The sequence below is a fragment of the Aulostomus chinensis genome, chromosome 18 (assembly GCF_037954235.1).
Source record: "Aulostomus chinensis isolate RoL2024-O1b breed Wild chromosome 18, RoL_Achi_v1.0, whole genome shotgun sequence".
NCBI classification, from domain to species: Eukaryota; Metazoa; Chordata; class Actinopteri; order Syngnathiformes; family Aulostomidae; genus Aulostomus; species Aulostomus chinensis.
The window spans coordinates 4,627,345-4,647,237 of record NC_141337.1 but is presented as its reverse complement, the minus strand read 5'-3'; the positions used below and the strand labels follow the sequence as shown (position 1 = coordinate 4,647,237).

General features: G+C 47.2%; 1 protein-coding gene across 3 annotated transcripts; it reads left to right on the top strand.

The window, feature by feature from the left end:
* Nucleotides 1-390: 390 nt before the first annotated feature.
* setd1a (SET domain containing 1A, histone lysine methyltransferase) lies at nt 391-19,220 on the top strand. Of its 3 annotated transcripts, none has more exons than XM_086184757.1 (21): nt 391-440; nt 1,451-1,595; nt 1,685-1,786; nt 1,921-2,191; nt 2,449-2,579; nt 3,172-3,428; nt 4,009-5,695; nt 7,009-8,001; nt 8,347-8,514; nt 8,818-8,902; nt 8,993-9,135; nt 9,410-9,446; nt 9,532-9,724; nt 9,833-9,876; nt 10,383-11,668; nt 13,101-13,449; nt 13,568-13,749; nt 16,287-16,397; nt 17,424-17,543; nt 17,654-17,791; nt 18,493-19,220. In XM_086184757.1, the coding sequence occupies exons 2-21, from the start codon at nt 1,458-1,460 to the stop codon at nt 18,664-18,666; spliced, it is 6,609 nt and encodes a 2,202-aa protein (XP_086040883.1). In that variant the 5' UTR covers nt 391-440; nt 1,451-1,457; the 3' UTR covers nt 18,667-19,220. The 3 variants fall into 3 exon arrangements, with proteins under 3 accessions (XP_086040883.1, XP_086040885.1, XP_086040884.1); XM_086184759.1 differs by lacking the exon at nt 391-440 and adding an exon at nt 528-548; XM_086184758.1 differs by lacking the exon at nt 391-440 and adding an exon at nt 601-720.
* Nucleotides 19,221-19,893: the final 673 nt, after the last annotated feature.

Genomic DNA, 19,893 nt, shown 5'->3' with positions numbered 1-19,893 from the left:
CGAACACGAAAAAAGAAACAAGGTTCTCCCTTGCAGTGGAGCAGTTTTACTCTTTGCATTGCTGCATTGCTACCGTCCTGGAACTGGGTTTCTGATATGATCAACGACTTCAATCTTCAGTGTGAATATGTAATGTCAGGTTCATGTTTGTTCAAGTGCTATAGGTCCACCGTTGGGGGGCGCTTTCTTCCCTCCACTTTTCTTCACGTCTTCATACGCAGATTCCACGGTACATTTCAACTCCACAGACGATACCTCAAATAAATATATCACATTCTTCATGTTAACTGTTATTTTATTTTAATTGCGTATCGCGTTAAATTGTAATGTCATAGCTATTTTCTATTTTTTTATTTGACAGTCTTTTGTGGACGAAAGTGCCGATGAGAAGCCACACGCTGTATGTGCATACACTGATGGAGAACAGGCGAGGCTTTCAGGTTTGTTACGCGATGGCCGCTCTCTCAACAATATTGGGATTTTAAAACAAAAACAATGGCTCCATAGCCCGGAGAAGCTTGTTATTGTCTCAACTAAAAACTGGGATGGTAGCGACATCGTTTTGGCTTATCAGTTTTGCTTGAGCTCCGGTTCGGAGGTGTCCCTTTTCTGTGCGGGACTCAGTGTTTTTCTTGTTCGTCTCCCGGGCCTGGCCGCTGCTGCCTACACTGTAGCGGCGGTTTGCTACTTTCGGATGAGCGGGCAGTAGGTCTTTTGGAGGTGGGGGTGTGAGTTTAGGTGTAAAACAAGTCAATATAGCACCGAAGACAGATACTCAAAGCGGGCGTCACTAAAACCGCGTTGTCGATGCAGGCGGAGGATCAGTAAGAACAGAGTTTTACTCCCAAGTTGCTAGTTAGCATTAGCCAGCGGTCGCGTTAATTTGCCCTAGCGAAACTGAGGAAGCATAACTGATTTTCCGCCGTTTATTAATGCAACGGTGGTCGGAAATTGTATTTATATTTGTTTCGTTAGAACCCGAATCAACGTGTGTTTAAAGTGAAGTCGGTCTCGACGTTGGGAAAACAGAATCTTTGCCGTTCTGCTGCACGGTAGCTTGTGCTAATACTAGCTTGCTAGCTAAACTCAGTGCCAGTGACGTAACGCTGCTCATTGTTTTGACAGCACCTTGGTCCAGGCAGAAAATGTTCCTGTTATTATCCGGATTATTCGATTTATATAATTTGCATTGTGAACTACTGTACGCGGGCAGTACTCAGTAGAAGTTATTACTGTGTTAACGGATGTGACGCAGCTCCTCGCTCTATCACGTTATCATGTAGGACACATAGTCAGAAATCAGCTGAGCGACTGCAGCATTTCAGATCAGCTTTATTTAGCATTTAAATGACCAGTTTGGTCTTGTCGATTCCAGCATCTCGGTGTAGTTTTGGACCTACACGCTCGCCGCAGCTCTGTCTGAAATGTCAGTTTTCTTTTGACATTAAAGTTGTAGGATGGATCCAGACTGTGGGGCAGAATCACAAAAAGCTGTCAGTTTGCAGTGGAAGAGCTATAAGCTTGTCCAGGATCCAGCCATTCGGCGGGTTGCTCAGAAGATTTACAGATATGATGGAGTTCATTTCAGTGTGCCAGTGAGTTTACTTTTATTTAATCTCTTTGACTTTTAAACTGTCTTGTGTGTGGCTTCCATGGCTAACAAACTGCAACTGTGCTCCTCCAGGACTCTGGATTTCCACCTGTGGGGGATCTGCGGGACCCTCGACCCCGGAGACTATGGTCCTCCAGGTATACAGAACTGTCTCTACCAGTGCCAAAATTTAAGGTAAGAATACCTCAGCATTTATTTTACAGACAGACTCTCTCTCTCACACACACACACACACACACACACACACACTAGCAGCTTAATCTCCTGTATTGATACAGATCTTTTCCCTTTTTTTTTAAAATTCCTAGCTCGATGAGTTCTATGTGGGTCCAATACCCCTCAAGGAGGTGACCTTTGCGAGACTCAATGACAACATCAAGGAGCCCTTCTTGGCAGAAATGTGTGCCAAGTTCGGTGAGGTGGAGGAGATGGAGATCCTGTTTCATCCCAAGACGAGGAAGCACTTGGGCCTGGCCAGGGTGTTGTTCACCAGCACCAGAGGTGCTAAGGACACAGTCAAGCAGCTGCACAACACCTCTGTCATGGGTAACATCATTCACGCTCAGCTGGATATAAAAGGTGAGAGCAGTTCATCAGTGGCTTTTTGAAAGACTTCGCTGACTTGATGTTTTGTGTTATCACAGCGATGCCTCAAACAGCTCTTTGTCATTTTTTGCAGTAATGTTTTTGCAGTATCAGATAAGATGTCTATAACATGTATAAAAATGTGGCACTTTTAAGGTAAAAGCTTCTTTTTACCGGCAAAAAGTTCATGACCTTATGATCTAATTTCACAGCCCGCATTTACGTCTCTCTGGCTTTTTGTATTTATCCAGGTCAGCAGAGGCAGAAGTATTATGACCTGATAGTTAACGGGTCCTACACTCCTCAGACAGTCCCCCTTGGCGGTAAAGCTTTGACAGACAGGCTCCAGGCTCAGGCCCCAACGCAGCCACAGCCCGACACGGTACAGTTTCAGAGTGATTCAGTTATTCTCACCGTCATCTGCTACCAAAACACTGACAAACACCGAGAGCAGAGAACATGTTACTCTGATTCTAAGATCCTTGTAATGGCATTCGGTCGAACATAAAAATTGAGTTTAAGGCCCAACTTTTCGATGAGTCTTTTAATGGTCAGGCTCCAAAATTTTATTAGAGATATGTTTTGCTGAGTAGAGGCTTGGCAGGTGTCTGGTGGTGTCCAGTTAAAACCAAACATGATAAAATGGCTTAGGTTGCTGAAAACTGCTGCAATCAGCTCTTCTTGAACTTAGATTCACTCCAAATGCTGCCGCGTTAAAAACCATGTGAATGACTGTTACCAGCCATTAATTCATCTCCTTTCATGCCACTTTTCGCTTCTGATTTGGACTTGTCTGTACTTTTATTTGTTTTTGGAGTCTATATCCTTAAAATCTCTACCTTTTTGTCTTTTGCCTGTAAAGCACTTTGAATTACCCGATAAGGTGATATATGAATGCACTTGCACTTTCAAAGAGAACGTAAGACTTTTGCTTTTATTCCAAATTAAAATATAATTTACCCCCTTCTTTGCAGTCATCTGAAATCAGGCGGAGGCTCTCCAGTGAGCTTGCAGTGTTGGCAGCTGGGGTCCAAGCCCTCACATCAGGAAGTGTCACCCCTTGCTCTACAGATACTGGTTTCAGTGAACAGCGCCTGGACACGCCCCCCTCTTCCATGGCGGGGCCCTACACCCCCGCCTCCTCTGTGTCCTCTCAGGGTGGTGGGGGGACACCTTACAGCTCCAGATCTGGGACTCCTTTCTCACAAGATTCCGGATACTCTGGTGCCAGGTTAGTAGTCGATATTTGTCATATAGAAGATCCGATCTTGAAGGCTGTTTGTAGTTGTACATTGCGCTAGTGTTATTATGAGCCTTACGCTTGTACGCTGGTGTTGCTAGCTAGTGGTGGGTGCCCTGTGCTACTGCAACTACTAAAAAAAACATTGTGGAGTTTGAATGAATGACAGTTAATATTACTTGAAGCGAATCGCATCTGACGGCTAAAAGCAAACTTTCCAAATGTCTGTTTACAAACTCAACATCTATCATTCATGTGTTCATCTGTACTGAGCGTACAGCTGAGTAAAGAAGATGCTGATTATTGTTGATGACGCGCTCGAGTTTGTAATTGGACGTTCAGGAAAAGTTTCCCTGTTTTGTTGTAGTTGTTAGCGTAAGTTGGAGTTAGCCCCCATTAGCTTAACCTAGCATACATTAAAGCGAAACATTAGCGGGTGACGCTTGAAGGCTCAACTAGTGGGTGTTCGCATACAGTTGGTGGCCAGTGAAAAGGAGTGCCTGCGCTCATGCGCTTGTCAGTGTTGGATCATGCTGAACCATCGAGCATCATACTTATTTTTGTTTGACAGGCATTCTGGCTACAACACTGGCACTTTGGGCAGCGGCTACCCTCCCCAGGACATGCTACCTTCCTCCTCCTCATCCTCTGCGGTCTCATCTACCGTCGGAGGGTATAAAGTGTCCCGTTACTCTGAGGATGCACAGGAGCCTTCAGTGTACCACAGAGGTCGTCCTATGTATCCCCCATCATACCGTCCGAATGAGCCACCGTGCTATCCTCCTTACCCTAATGTTGGAGGTCCGGGGCCACACATGGCACACCACTCCTCAATGCCTCCACCACCTCTTGCTAGCCAATATGATCCGCCCCCAATGTCAGACCGGGACAGAGACTCGGGGGGGCGTTTTGGGGCTGGAGGGATCAGCTCTAGAAGGTCATCTTATCATCACCAGCAGGACACAAACTCTTCCTCCAAGTACCATTCCCATCACTCCCACCACCACTCAGATCGCAGGGATGACAGGGGGTACCGGCGAGACAGCCTGGGCTCCCGGTCAGGTGACCACAGTCACCAGAGACACCGCAACCACCACCATTCTCACAACCATCATGGCAGCAGCAGCCGCCGAAAGAGTAGCCGTGACCGTGACAGGGACAGAGACCGAGATAGAGACCGTGACAGAGACAGCGACTACTCCAACAGCTCTGACCCCAGATACAATTCCAACTCGTACCGTTCTTCCTCCAACAGCTTGTCTCCTCCCCCCTCGTCTTACGCTGCATATTCCACCTCCAAAGAGCCTGCCCCAGCCCCTTCTCAGGGATTGGATGTTTCCAGTCGTCTCGGGGGCACAAGCCTCACGGAGAGGGCCCCCCCACCCTCAGCAGGTGTTGAGAAAGACTACCATGCAGTTCATCACAGTGCTCTGCCTCCCCCTCCTCCACCACCACCCCCACTCCCACCAGCCTCAGTCATTGCAGCAGCCGTAGCAGAGACTATTGGATCACTGGATTTTAGCCAGGAGAGTCCAGCCCATGAAGAGCAGTGGACAAAGCCCAAACGCCGTCCCAGCACCCCACCTGCCCCGCCAAAGACTCCTCCGCCTTCGTCCCCACCTCATCCCTCCGTTGCCTCTTCCTCCACCTCCCCTTCCTCTACCTCCCTTACCCACCACACCCCTACCTCCTCCAGCCCGCCACCAGCCCCCCAACGTGACTCCTCCTCGCCAGAGCCAGATTCCACCAATGAAAGTTTACCGTTTGTCTACCACAGCAGCAGCCTGGACTCTCGTATTGAGATGCTCCTGAAGGAACAGAAGGCTAAATTTTCTTTTCTTGCTTCTGATGAGGAAGATGAGGAAGACAGGAAAGAGGAGAAGCAGAGGGGCACACGTGTGGATGGAGGAGAGCAAAGAGCGGGTCCAGGTGATGTTACAGGGGAGCACAAAAGTGGTAACCAGGTGGGAGACGATGGGGATAAAGACCACAGGAGGAAAGGGGAGAGGGACAGAGACGGCCACAGGGGAAGAAAACGGGGTAAGGGAGTTGAGGGTAGGAAGAGCCCGCCTGTACTTACAGCAGCTACCCCATCCTCTTCCACGTATTCACCCCACATCCCACCCCCAGAGGAACCCCAGTCCCAAGTTGGCCCCACTGGGACTGGAGCTTTGGTGGAGGAATCTTCACAGGTTGGAGCTGCTGATACTGTGAGCAGGACGGGTGCACACACACCACCCTACAACGGGCAGAGTCAGGTAAGATCAGTCACGTGGAATCAGAACTTAAGGGTTTCAGCTGTTAGGCCTCATTAGCACTCTGTAGCCAAGTGGCATCAAATCAAGCTGATATTGAATTAAAATGTTTTATATTTTTGTTTTATTAGAGCTGTAAAAGGAGAATCTCTCTCTGCTCCAACTCAGAATTGATAAAGTCTTCGTTCTGGTTGTTAGAAAGTTAAGTTTAAACCATATTTTGGTGAATTGGCTCCTATTTTCATGTTTTGCGACTGTTTTTAGAAGCGTGGGAAAGCTAATGAGATGAAGTCTTAAACCACAGAAATTTTCATTTAGTTAAATGGATTTTAATCGCTATCGGTCATGATGCCCCGCCCTAGAAAAGGGTGGATTAGTCAACTCTACAAGTTGTTGGATTTCATTGGCATTCGATGGTCTCTGGTTGCAGCATTGCTGCTGGGTTCTCTCTGACCATATACACTGACTTGTTCGTTTGATTGTGAAACAACAAAATCTAAACTATCCTCAGGCCGAGCAGTCGCGGTCTGATCATTCGCTGCTGGTCAAGAACACAGCCATTCATTTTTTTATAACTACATTCTTCAAACAGGGCGCTAACATGTGACCAGTGTCCAAAATTAACACCAGCCAAGCTACGGATGCCAGTTGCCCCACAGTTTGGTGAACTACCACATTGGAGGATGATAAAATTGCCTCCATGAGGAGATACTCATGTTTGTCGTTATGCAGTTAAGATGTGCACCTAAACAGCGGACCGGGACAGCGAAAGAATACTCGAGATGCGAAGGAGCTCCAACGGACTGTCTCAAGCACTCTCGTTTTCGGCTCTGTATTCGAAGCTTTGCACCCTCACTGCCACTGCCAAGCAGACACACCTGCACTGTGTCCACTGCGTACGAGCGTTTCCTTGATAGGCACAGTCACGCTGGTAAAATGTAAACATTCAAAGATCTGTGGTGAACTACGGTGTTAGTGTTTGTGAACCGCTCTCGATGGTCTGTTCAGGTTTTTTTTTTTTTTTAAGTCTTCATCGTGCATTCAGATGTACCCCTAAAAATGTAACCCTAAAATTTATACTTGTCTGACCACGAGGGTTGCTTATAGATGGTTTCAGTTTTTTTCTGAGCTGAAGTAAATCTCTCAGTACTTTGTTATTTCACCACAGCATTTTTTTTTGGGGGGGGGGTATTACATCGCAAATCGAAACCATAGAATTGATTTTGAAGGTCTATGAGATGGTTTGTTATCACTCCGGGTGATCAAGAGGCATGTGGTTAGTTGCTCAACTTGAACCAGGCTCTGTTTTCTTTCAGTCCTCCCCTCATTCATCAGGAGAAGACATGGAGATCTCAGATGAGGAGGAGGGGGAGACGACCATAACGACGGTGACCACCCACCAACCCACAGTCACCTCAGGTTCCTCGCCGTCTTCATCCCAGGCTGCGATGCCTTCACAAAAAACAGACCCCTCAGCTTCACCCCCTCCAGTCTCTGACTCTACACAGCACTTTGGCACTTCCATGCACCCGCCCATGCCCTCTTACCCTCCCCATTTGCCACCTCCACCTCCCCCTGGTTACTCCCTTCAGCCACCACCACCTCCAGGGATCCCTCCCCTTCCCCACATGGAGCTGCATCCCGAGTATCCTCCACCCATGCCCCCCCATATGTATGACTACGCCACCTCCATGGAGCTGATGAACCAGTACAGCGGTGGTGCCCCCATGTCCTTCCAAATGCAGACACATATGCTAAGTCGCCTACACCAGCTGCGCTTGTCGTCTACCAACGGCACGCCGGGTCCTGGTGAGGCAGCCACTGGAGACTACAGCTCCTACCATATCCACTCTCTACCACCACCCCACACACACCACCCTTACATGGACCAAGAGGGGAGTGGTGCAGGGGCACATTATGATCAGGATCACAGATACATGCCTCCCCACATGCCCTACACCTATGCCGATCCACACAGTACTCAGATACCCCCACCACCACACCATGGCATCCCACCTCCCCACACAGGCTGGCCGCCACATGTCTTACCGCCTCATTACCCCTCATACATGCCTCCACCCGGGTACAGCACCATGCTGCCCGGGGAGGAAGGTGAGTACAGAGCTCCAGGGGAGCAGTTGCCCATGCTGGCTGAGAATCCACACGAGGCCACAGTGCAGATGGTCCTCGCTACTCTGATCCAGGAAATGAAAAACATCATGCAGAGGGACCTGAACCGGAAGATGGTGGAGAATGTTGCCTTCGCTACCTTTGATGAGTGGTGGGACAGGAAGGAGACGAAGGCCAAGGTCAGGAAGCCAAGCCACTTTCATGGCTGCATTGATTTCTTTTCTGATTGCTGTTCCTTTAAACTGGCTTGATTCAGGCTGTTTTTTTTGTCTTAAATAACTACCAATTACTCTTAGATATGCCAAGCCTGGTCAGTGTAGCTACTTCCTTTGCTTAAAGCAGCAGCTGATGCACCCGTGTGACGTGTTTCAGGTGAACCTGGTGTGTGCAAGCTGTAACAGTTAGTTTTGACCATTTGATGGCTTTTCCTACTCGTCTCCCTCGGTCTCAGTAGGAAGAGTTTATGCTGCTGCCAACTGCACTGGAAAGGTTAATTGATCATGGGAAATGGTTTCTTATTCCAGCCTTTCCAGACGATGGTTAGAGGGGTGTCTGCCTTACGTGATGATGAGAAAAAAGAGGAAAAGGTCAACCGTCCTCGGGAGCCTCTCATGTCTCTTGTGGATTGGGCTAAAAGTGGTGGCATGGAAGGCTTTGCTCTCCGTGGAGCCTTACGACTACCTTCCTTCAAGGTAAAGTCACCATAATCTTAAGGTTTACAGCTCGCTCATCATCTGTCAATTAAAATACCTGTCTAATTGTATACTCACTCACTGGCTGGTAGAAGGTATGCTAACACTTTCCACCCGTTACTATTTATTAAGCAAAGCTAACTAGCAGTCAGCCAGGCTCTGTGGCTCCTTGCATGCATAGAGAAACAAATAAGTGAATTGATCAAAAATCGTGTGCGTTCCAACAAGCTTGTAGTAGTTAATTGGGACAATTTAAGCTTATTACTGCTGTTTTTCGTGACATTTTTTTGCCCAATTGTCCAGGTGAAGAGGAAAGAGCCTCTGGAGCTTGAACAAGGAGAAATGAAAAGGCCGCGACCCTCGACCCCACCAGATGAGGATGACGAAGGTTTTTTTGAGCTGATGTCAACATGTTAAAAGGCGTTTTGGATCAATAGGCCCGCTGCATGTTACTCATCGACTGTTGTGTTTCCTCCAGCTGCTGATGGCAGAATGCCGGAAGCAGACAGGCTCAGAGCTGAAAGGGACATCAAGAGGAGGAAAAAGAAGCCAAGAAGTCGTAAACCTTGGGAGCTCGACAGTGAGGGCGAGGAAACGTCTGATGGCTCCTCCACGGAAAAAGTGCGTTTGTCTTTAGTTGTTGTTTTTAAATCGCTGATTCAACTTAGGGGTTTCATTAGATGATGAAATGTATGAGCACAAAGATCAAAAATAATTGCACATGCAATAAATACAAATGTTTCTTTAGAAGTAGATAATTTTTACTTTTTTTTTGGTCCTTGACAAGTTTGAGAAGAAGAATTTTGTTCTCTCGCTCTTCAGCTAGAGGGCAGCATTTCACTGCGATCTGTTCTAGTCTCAGGTGTGTCTGACTGATTCACTGTTTCATGTGTAGGAGGACGAGGAAGACGAAAGTGGAAAAGAGTCTGATGGTAAATTCCAAATAATGGTCTCTTCACTGTGTATTTATTCTAATATTTACTCTCAGCTCAAGCAGTTTTCACTCTCTTTTCACAGATAATGCCCTTAGTGCTGACAGCGATGATGAGAGCCTCTCCTCATCCTCGGAGGGCTCTTCCTCTTCAGGATCCTCATCCTCATCATCCTCTGAAGATGAGGATGAGGAGGAAGGAGAAAGGGTTGATAGCGAGGGATTAGACACCATGGATGAATCAACCATGGACAGCGCAAACGAGAAAGAGGACGACAGGTTTGTAATTAGGAGTTCTTCGCGCTTTTTCGTCACGGGGGGCTGATAAAGGAGAACAGTCTTGAAAAATGAACACGTATTCTAATTCTGTCCTCTTCTTTTTCTCAGGGGAAATGTCACAGCTGTCGATTCAAAAATGGCAGTCAAAACAGGTTTGTCCTCATCAGCTACATATCAACAGACTGTAAAAATATGAGCAACTGCAAAGTCATGATGTTAGAGAGGCATCACAAATACCACAAAAACTCCATACTGAAGTTGATACCTAAACAGTTGATTAATCAAATGCATTTATCTCAAAATAAATTTGGTAAGAAGCTTTATAAGCTTAGTTTGTTTGATACATCCTTCTTCGTTTGTGTATTTTGTGTTGATCATCGAGTGTCTGCAGTACCTACATACCTTCAGTACTGTAGAAAACAAGAACTGTCACTGCTCATTTTGGTTTTGACCGAATGTCAGCTTGATTGTTATGAGACTCCACTGCAAAATACAAGGAAACCAAGAGCAGATCAGTCTTAAAAGTGTGTCATCCACAGAGGTTGTGAGAGTTCGATTTACCTCATCTGGTTTACAAGAGAAAAATTACAGCAAGAAGAAAAGTGTTCTTATTGCGGTCAGTCTGAATCACTGTTTAAAATATTTTAATGTCTTACAGGTGATGGCAAGGACAGCAAGGCAAATATGACAGCGACTTCTAAGCGTCCTCCCTCTCCCCCGTACCCTCGTCCGTCTTCCCCTGTTGTTCTCGTGCCTCCTCTCAAGAAACGCAGAAAGACGGTCTCGTTCTCCACGGACGAGAACGAGAGCAAAGTGCAGCTGCCAGTTTCTTCTTTGTCTCCATCTTCCTCTCAAGTGGCGGGTGACTCTCACATCCTCTCCCCAAGCAGACCCTCAGATCCCCACACGACTCCTGCCCCTGCACCCTCTGCTCGTCTCACTCATGGCATCCAGCTGCTCCCCTTTGCCTCCAAACCCGGCGAAGGCAACGCCCTCATCGTGCCGCCGTATGGACGAACTCAAGATTCTGATGAGTTCAGAAAGGCAGGTCCCGTTTCTCCTCAGGTCACCCCGGTCAAATTTCCTGGAAAACGGGGAGCAGGCAAAGAATCCCCCAAATCTCCCGCTCCTCCTATCATGGTGTGCCGCACTGTGCAGAACCTGCCACTGGACCATGCCTCTATGTGCAGGATGGCCTTCGAGGAGGCCCCCCCTCCACCTCCTGTCAACAAACGCTCCAGAGGAAGGTCTCGGACAACTAGCCTTTCTACATCCTTTCACTCTGTCAGAGAGGAGGATGAGGATGAAAATGAACAACGGTTGAGATTGCGAGAGCAGCTGGGAGCCTCCAGCCTCCTGCAGCTGGCCTCTGCTTCAACCACCGACCTGTCTGTGTTGGCTGACGTCGCCCTGAAAATGGACCCTGAGGCTGCGGACTCTGAGGAGACCGAGACGTCTGATGAGGCGGAGGAGCAGAAGATGGAAGAAGGTCTCTTCTCTCAAGAGAAACTGTCCCTAGTTATGAGCCCAGAGGGTGTTGTTGTCTTCATGGAGCATAACTACTGCAGACCCCCTCTTGTCTCAGTACCACCTGGTACCAAAAGGACTTCCTCAAAACAAGACTCCTCTGTGTTACTCCCAGCAGACCTCAACACTATTTCTGGGGTGCTTGAAGCACCAGAGGAAGTCATTGGCGATGCGTTGTCATGTCGGGCAGATACAGGAGACTACCCGTCTCCTATGGGAGTGTTGGTCGAGTCTGAAGAATCGGGCCAGGCAGTACCTCCGTCATCTAAGAAGAAGGGCATGGTTGGCAAGGAACTAGAAATTGAAGAAGACAAAAGCAAAAAGAGGAGAAGAAAAGACAAAGAAAACCAGGAGGTGCATCACACAAAAAAACAGAAGGAGCTGCCAGGCAAGAAACAGAGGAAGCGGAAACTAGAGGTGTGTAGGGCTCTGTGTGGTTCCTGTAAATGATCCTACTGCAATGATGTGTCACAGGGTGTCTCTCACACAACAACAGAGTCATTTAAAGGTACAATTCAGGGCCTGTGACCCACAAGCCTTTGATGCCACATCAGGTTTTTCCCAAACAGCCGTTCTCTGTCTGCGCCTACGCTGAATTTCTCACAGCGAAGCTCAACAGTGAGGTAGTGAAACTAAAAATAATCCTATCTTGTATGGAGGAGTTGATGATGAGCGGGTATGTCACAACCACCTGATGTCAGTCGATTCAACACTCGTGAGCCTCATGAGGACATCAACCTGGTTTTTAGAAGAAAATGTTGAGTTAGTGATGTCAGAGAACGACCGCAGCACTTAAGATCCTCGAGTGTATCAGCATCACGGCTGATTGTTGGAGCGCACCGCTACCATGGACTGCGTGATTGGAATCTGATAGCAAAAATGTGATATCTAGTAAGCGAGCAAAAAAAAAAAAAAGTCCAGTTGATCTCAGTGGAGTTATTTTAAACCACGCCAGCTCAGAAATACCACTCACAGCGAGTAGCTCCTGAACACTCAGGGTGATTATGTTCACCGTCTTGTACTTTTGCCCTTTTCTCTATTTAGCCGTTTATCTTTTTTTTCTTTTGTGCTGAACCAAATGTCTCGCGGTCACAATTCATCTGCTCGTCGGTTAACTTGGTCCCTGGTGTGAAACATCAACAGACGAATGGGAAGTTAACTTTTGGAGCCATCCCGCAGGTGGGCGGTCCCTGTTGAGCTCCATTTGAAATTATATGTTTTAACCTGATCTATGTGGGACAAAAAAAACACGCTGCAAAAAATTCAACATAAACAATGCAATTTTTTTTGTAAGCCTGCTCTTAATTTGCATGATCAGGTGTATGTGGCCAGCTTTATTCCAAGTCTAAATTCTGTAATGATCTACCTTGTTCTTTTCTATGAAGTTGGGGTCATGGATGCGTTCATCCGCCCTTTTACCGGAATCTTCTGCCTCAAGTTTGTCCTCACATGGCGATCTGATTGTGATTAGTTTGGGCTCTTATTGAAAATACTCATGGAACGAGTCTTCAAAAACAGTGGTGATGAGTAAGTCTGTGTCATCCTGTGACTCGGAGGGACTCTGATCTTGTCTTGCTCTTTATTTTTTCATGTGCTAGATGATGTCTGTCTGTCTGTCTTTGATGTGTAAAGTCTCATTTGTGGGAGTTTCCTGCGGATGTTATCGTTTTATTCCCGTCTAATCCTGCTTATTTACATTCATCTTGTCACATTGGTCCAGTATTTTTGTGGTCGCGTCAGAAACTGTCCAGATGCGTACAAAAATGGCAGGATCATTTTTGCTTTTGTCTGAACTAGAATGTAGCTTTCGGCAGACTTCATTGGTCGTGATGTCACTTCCTCTGTGCAGGACTCGGAGGAAGACGTGGATGTGGAGGAGCTGGAGTCCGGGGAGCTCTCCAGCTCCGGCACAGAGGATGATATGATTGAAGAGGTGCGCAAGAGTGAGCGTCTGTTCCTGCAGGAGGCGGGAGTAACATCGTCCCAACGCTGGCCCAAACCGATCCCGGCGCCTGAGCCTGAACCCGTGAAGTTTGATAACCGTTCTGAGTTTGAGCAGATGACCATCCTGTATGACATCTGGAACTCTGGGCTGGATGGTGAAGACTTGATGCTTCTGAAGAAGACATACGAGAAGCTGCTGCAAGATGACCACAGCTCAGACTGGCTCAACGACACTCACTGGGTCAACCACACCAATATCCTTATCACCACTTTCTCTTCCCCATCAATGTGGTAGCTGATTTGCTTTGCTTCAAAGAAATGTTTCTACTTGTTTGTCACTTTTTGTCATCAACCTTGACCTTTGCGCTGCACTAACTAATTTGCCAAACCCTCGGCGTAAGAAGAAGGCGATAGATGGACAGCTTCGTGAGCATTTGACCGGTTGTGCCAGGAGCGAGGGCTACTATGCCATCAGCCGCAAGGAGAAGGACGTCTACCTGGACCTGGATCTGCCCGAGCAGGTCATTCGGGAGGTGGAGAATGTCGACAGCTCAGTAAGCAGGAATCTCATTTGTGTTCTCTCTGCATCTGTGATCCTTCTATAGCCGCGGTATTAGTTGGCTGGTCTTTGTCTGGACCAGGACTGTTTGATTAAACCGAGGTCACAGAGGAGTCAGCGTACCTGCGGTGTTGGCAGCAGATGTGTTTGTCTGTAGATCACATGAAGCACTGAGAGTGCTCACAGAGGGAGTGTGTTTGTTTATAATAGGTGGAGGGTTCAGTGTGCTCGTCGTTGCAGTTCTTAAGATAAACAGCTGACGGCTGTTTCCTTCAGCCCAACTTACCAGCTGGGTCAGTGAGGCACAATGTACCATAGTCGGTGGAGAGAGACCGTTGAAACTGAGTTGAGATCTGAAAGGTTTGGTTATTTTGAGTCAGGAATGTCAGTTTGTGGAAAGTTGATGCAGAGGTCAGGTGAGCAGGGTTGGAAAGACTTGCGTGGCCTCTTCAGTCTCGAGTAGCAAATCTCAGGGGCTTCAGTGGTTGCTTGGTTTTATGTGTTTGAGGAATAATGGGCAAGGAACAGAGTACTGTTGGCTTGTAGTCGTTTGGTTGAAATGAGCTGGCAATTTTGTGCGTCAGGAAAATAAAAATATTTCCAAAGCCTGATGGAACGATGAAGCAAAGAGGCTTGTGGCTTCTCCAAGTAACTGAGCAACACAAGAGTTTCCCAACTTTACCACATGTTTAGTGCGGACCACTCCACGACATGTGGACAACTTTATCTGAAGCTGTAAACAGGACCGAAGCATTTGTTTGGCTTTATTGTTGTCGCCTGGACAACATCACATCCTACATTTCCACTTTCCACACATTTCGACCACAGTTTCTAAAATTACACATTTGCTCCCTCCCGCTGCTTGACTTCACACCTTGTAAAAACAGAATGCCCATACACAAACACACACACACATTCTGAAAAATCTGACAAATGAATTGGCAAACACAGTTCTGTGTTCGTAGTTGGGCTGTAGGGAAGGGTCTCTTCATCTATGTTTTCAAATGGGACATGGATGAGACGGTCCCAATGTCTCAGGAATGCAGGGTTAGCATGAATGTACCTTTGTCTCCTCTCGTAATGGTCTTGCTGTCGTCTCCGTGTCATGTCCCGTCTTGTACGTTGTCTTCCATGAAGTATTATACATCAAATTTCCACTCGAGGTATTAAACTATTTTTTTACTTGAAAATAAGACGTTTGTCTTTGGTGATGAAGCAAATTGTAGTTTTTCTCTGTAATTTTGTATTCTGGCTTTGTGCCGAGCCACCACGTTTTTATATCAAGGACGCAGCCGTGGTTTAGAGTTGTTGATGCAGGCTGAGTCAGGGCAGCATCAGACGCAACATGAAACTACACCAGTCAGCGCCTTTGATGTCCTGATGAAAGCTGCTGGGAGTCTGGACTGTCAGCACGAGTCCCAGGCACACGGCGATGTGGTCTGAGCAACCTGCTGCTCTGATTACGCCTGACTCAACAGCGAGGGTGCACAGTTTGTACGGCGTAGATTGGTGTTATACAGAAGGCTCTCAGCAGGATTCTCAGCCATCGAGGACGATGGTTTTGAACTCTCCAAATGTTCAACACCCGCCGAGCTTTCACTGCTGTTAAAAAAGCTGATTACGAAGCTCAAAAAAGCAATGACTTGGTTCTTTTGTCTGCTGCATAATTAATGAGACACATTTTTGTTATTATTCGCACTATCGTTGTTTCATTGACTCCACTTAAAGGGAAGCTGTTATTTTTTTGGCAACATAATGGTTTTGGCTGATTGTCCGCATCAAAATCTGCCCTGTAAGAGTTTTTTTTTTTTTTGCAACTGGCGACACTTAAATTGTTATTGCATCTAAAAGATTCCCAGTCGGGCCGAACGATTTTGAAAAACCCTGAGTTATGCTGTGTTTTTCTGTTGTTTTAAGTAAGTATGTAGAAATCTCTGCAGCACCACAATATTTGAGTTTAAATGGCATTTTGACACACACTCAGACGTTAACAAATTTAACTCTGTTCTGCGATTTGAAAACTGCAGAAGGTTTTCCTGAGATTTGCAATTACTATCATTCACTTGAATTGTTGCAGCTCTGCGTCCCAACAAGAGGGTCGTGACACCGGTCGGCCTGCGGGGTTGGCACACTGGCGAGCTTTTTTAATCACGAGTGTGCGCTCACGTTCTCACGCCGCAGTGGTTTTGTTGTTGTCGATGATGCAACTAGTCAGCGAGCTCTCTAATCAGGGGGTGATGAGCCATCGAGGCAGTGTTTCTTGCTGCCTATGGATTAAAAGAATCCTGAGACCTCAGAATTGTTTGTGTTCTGCATTTTTCAGATGCCTGGTCATCTTTTAGGGTCACAGAATGAAAAGGGAAGAGAACCTCGCTGCCTCTGTCCTCCCTCTGTTTCAGACTCACTCCTGGCCTCATAACGTGACTGTAGCTCATTGAGGTCAAAGTGCTACTTTGGTTCAGTGGCCTCCAGCTCAAGGCCCTTGTGATAGGGATCCCTTTGTAAAGTGCTCTGCTCTGTGTTTCCTCCCAGGGAACGAACCGGCTGCTATCAGAGAGACGTTCAGAGCAGCGCCGCCTCCTCACCGTCATCGGAACGCCCGCCGTCATGGACTCTGATCTCCTCAAACTCAACCAGCTGAAGGTACAGAAGCGGCCATCAGACTTCAGGGTCCCCCTCGCTTCCACGCCAAGGCTACACAACTTTCAGCCTTTTAACATGCGCAGCATCGACATTGAGAGTCGGGTGAAGCTGCGTCAAGAACCAAACCACCATTATGAGGTTTCTCAAGTGCTCTCATATGAAGGAGGGTTCTCTTCATCCTGAAAGCTCTTGTGTCAACCTCACAATGTGGGTTGTAACACATCTGAGGCTGTTGTTTGAGCTCAGGCCCTGGTGGCTTCATGCAGCAGAGTCCAAGTCCTGACCCCCCTCAGTGAAGTTAGAAATCCTGCTCCCTCTTCGGTCTGTTTGACTCATCGGTTTACATGCTTTCAAGATGCAAGCATCAATATTTGTTATCTGTTTGCTGTTGATCCTGGACCTCCTACACCAGCAGCACCCTGGGGAAGAGCAGTGGTCGGATGATAGGGGCGTGTCAGGCCCGCTGTCTCCATCCCAAACCTACGTTTTTGATGAAGTAAAAAAAAAGATAAATAAATACTGCAGCAGTACTCTCCTGACCTTGGTAACATTTAACTTTATTAAACTGAATTTTAGTGAAATGTTTGGAAATATGAAGTGGACTAAAACGTGAAGTGTGAGTGGCTGGAGTACCTTGAGTGCATCTCCGCCTTAGACTGATGGAAGTTGTTGAGAACCAGAAAACTCTTGAGAGCGCAAACCTCTGCCAACTCTCAGCCCCTGGCAGCGAGTGATAAACAGAGGAGGGGGAAAGAGGGGGTTGTTTTACCCTTTGTCTCTCCCTCAACCTGTCAAACAGCCACCACGTGGTCTTCTTGAAATATCTGTGGATGTTGGAAAACATTAACCCTGTTTGACATGAGAAGAGTTCCCAGTGGCCCTTGGTGGCGCCGCCGGTTGAGCCACATGATTTTCCGTGGAGATAAACTGCATTACACCCTGTCACAACATGAAGAAATCAATCAGTGAATAATGGCGGTGAATGTCGGACATGGTGTCATTGCTCCTTTCTTTGTCCTGGTGCAGTTCCGTAAGAAGAAGCTCAGATTTGGACGCAGCAGGATTCACGAGTGGGGCCTGTTCGCCATGGAGGCCATCGCGGCCGATGAGATGGTCATCGAATACGTTGGTCAAAACATCAGACAGGTGAGCCTCCACTTCAGAATAAGCCCAGCTCAGGGATCACGGGAGATGTCATGAACGTGAGAGCGTCTATGTGTCATCGGCGAGTGAATGTTCATGTCACGTGTCTGCAGATGGTGGCGGACAATCGAGAGAAGCGGTACGCGCAGCAGGGCATCGGGAGCAGCTACTTGTTCCGAGTGGACCACGACACAATAATAGACGCCACCAAGTGTGGCAACCTGGCGCGATTCATCAACCACTGCTGCACGGTGAGCAACAGAGCGCTAACGTTAGCCTGGCTGTGTGGGGGCACGGTGACTGAATCTCGGTCGATCAGACCCCTGTGGTGCGTGCGCCTGAGATTGGAAGCCGTTCACATCAGAATCGACAAGCGTTGATAACGTTTTTATTAAACTGGGCTGATGTGCACACAGCTGGGAGTGAATCGGAGCGCCGTTCCACATGAGCTTTCGTGATATTCCTTTCAGTTAGATTGTGAATGATCATAACTCCTTTTGATATTTTCATTCATATCACAGTGGTAAAGATTTTAGTTGCATTCCCACACCACTGCACCACGACCTGATTTATTCTTCAAACTCTTTTAGCCTTGTCGTAAACAACAGATGCAGAGGAAACCTGAATAATGGGCTCCGAGTATTTTGGAAATCAGAAACGGGAGAGGAAAAAAAAAAAAACGTTACTTCATCGATTTTTATTTGTTTCAGATTTGCAAAATATGACAATATCAGCAAATCTTGTGTTTCTGCAGCTCACCGGCTAATATTTGATGTCACTACTTTACCAGCTGGTCTGATTAACATGGATTAATGGCTAAAGCAAGATTCTGACCGTGGTTATGAGTTCTTTCACTTTGGGGGGTTTGAATCAATTTTTTTTGTTTTGTTTTGGCAATATTGCAAAATCTGTGTCTCACTCTCCTCCTCCTCCTCCCCCCCGTCCTCTCCAGCCGAACTGCTACGCCAAGGTCATCACCATCGAGTCCCAGAAGAAGATCGTGATCTACTCCAAGCAGGCCATCGCCGTCAACGAGGAGATCACCTACGACTACAAATTCCCTCTGGAGGAGAACAAGATCCCCTGCCTGTGTGGAACCGAGAACTGCAGAGGAACACTCAACTAGTGGACGCACTTTCCTCCCTCCCCTGCTGAAGGCCGGTCAAACCTGGGCCCCTCTGGTCCCTCCCCCAATCAAAGCCACCACCACCCCCCCCTCCCCTTTGAATGGCCTGCTCTAACCAGTACCCAGGAAACACGCTCTTGCACTTTCCACACAACTTTTCATTCATGCGGCAGTTTCACAAACAAAGGGGTTTGTGTTAGGGGGCCACGGAGAGAGTCCCCTGATCCAGGATCAGCTCCCCCTGTGCTCTGTTCGACTAGATTGGAGTTCCATTGAGCCATTCATGAGACGGCTTTCTGTTTCCATGCCAATATCCACTTTGGAGTGAAGACAATGAGAACCAAACAGAACCCCGGTATTGTGTCCCGTCGTCTTTGGACCGGACCCTCCAGTGTCAGATCCCTCCTGCACCCACACACACACACACACACACACACACACACACACACACACACACACACACACACACCCAGATCCGCACACAGACGCACAGGAATCAGACGAATTCAGGGTTTTTAAAAGCGCTTGTTCTGCGCACTTTTAAGATGATAAAACTTCAATCAATTTGGTCTTCGGTTATGCAAGATTTCCAGGTGTGAAGATTGTTTTGGAGCTTCTCCTTTTTTTTTTTTTTTTTTTTTTTTTAAAGATAGTATTATATGATATTGCTGTTAATTTTTTTTTGTTACCTTAACTGTAAGTATCTTACAGTGCAATGAGCTTTAGTGTCCCTGCCCACTGTGTGCCCCCCCCCCCCCCCCCCCAGTGGTTTGTGATTCACCAGCCCTATAAAACTAGCCTCCACGGTGTGTTACACAACTGTTGTTTTTAACCAGCAGTCCAAATGTGTCCGTTTATCGTTCAAAATGTGTTTTATTTCAACATAGCTGCTGAGTTTTTGTCTGCAGGATCAGCACAACAGAGAATCTCTCCCAGCGCGTGAAACCATCTTGTGACGAGCACTGTTTCTTCAACAGACTTGTTTTCTGCTACTCTTCCCTTTTGATTTGGCAAAAAACACATCTCAAAGCATTTTTGTGTGCTCCTACGTGATGATTTCTCCCGAACTCCTTCGGGTCCGAGTTAGAACGTCAGTGTTAATCTCACTGTAAACAGGTGTTTTTAGAAGGCGCGTTTACGTGGGGAGGTCAGGCTTCGTTTCCTCCTGCTTCGGGGGCCTTTTCCAGGATCGCTTTAGTTTGGCAGTTGTTTGTTCTTATTTCACAT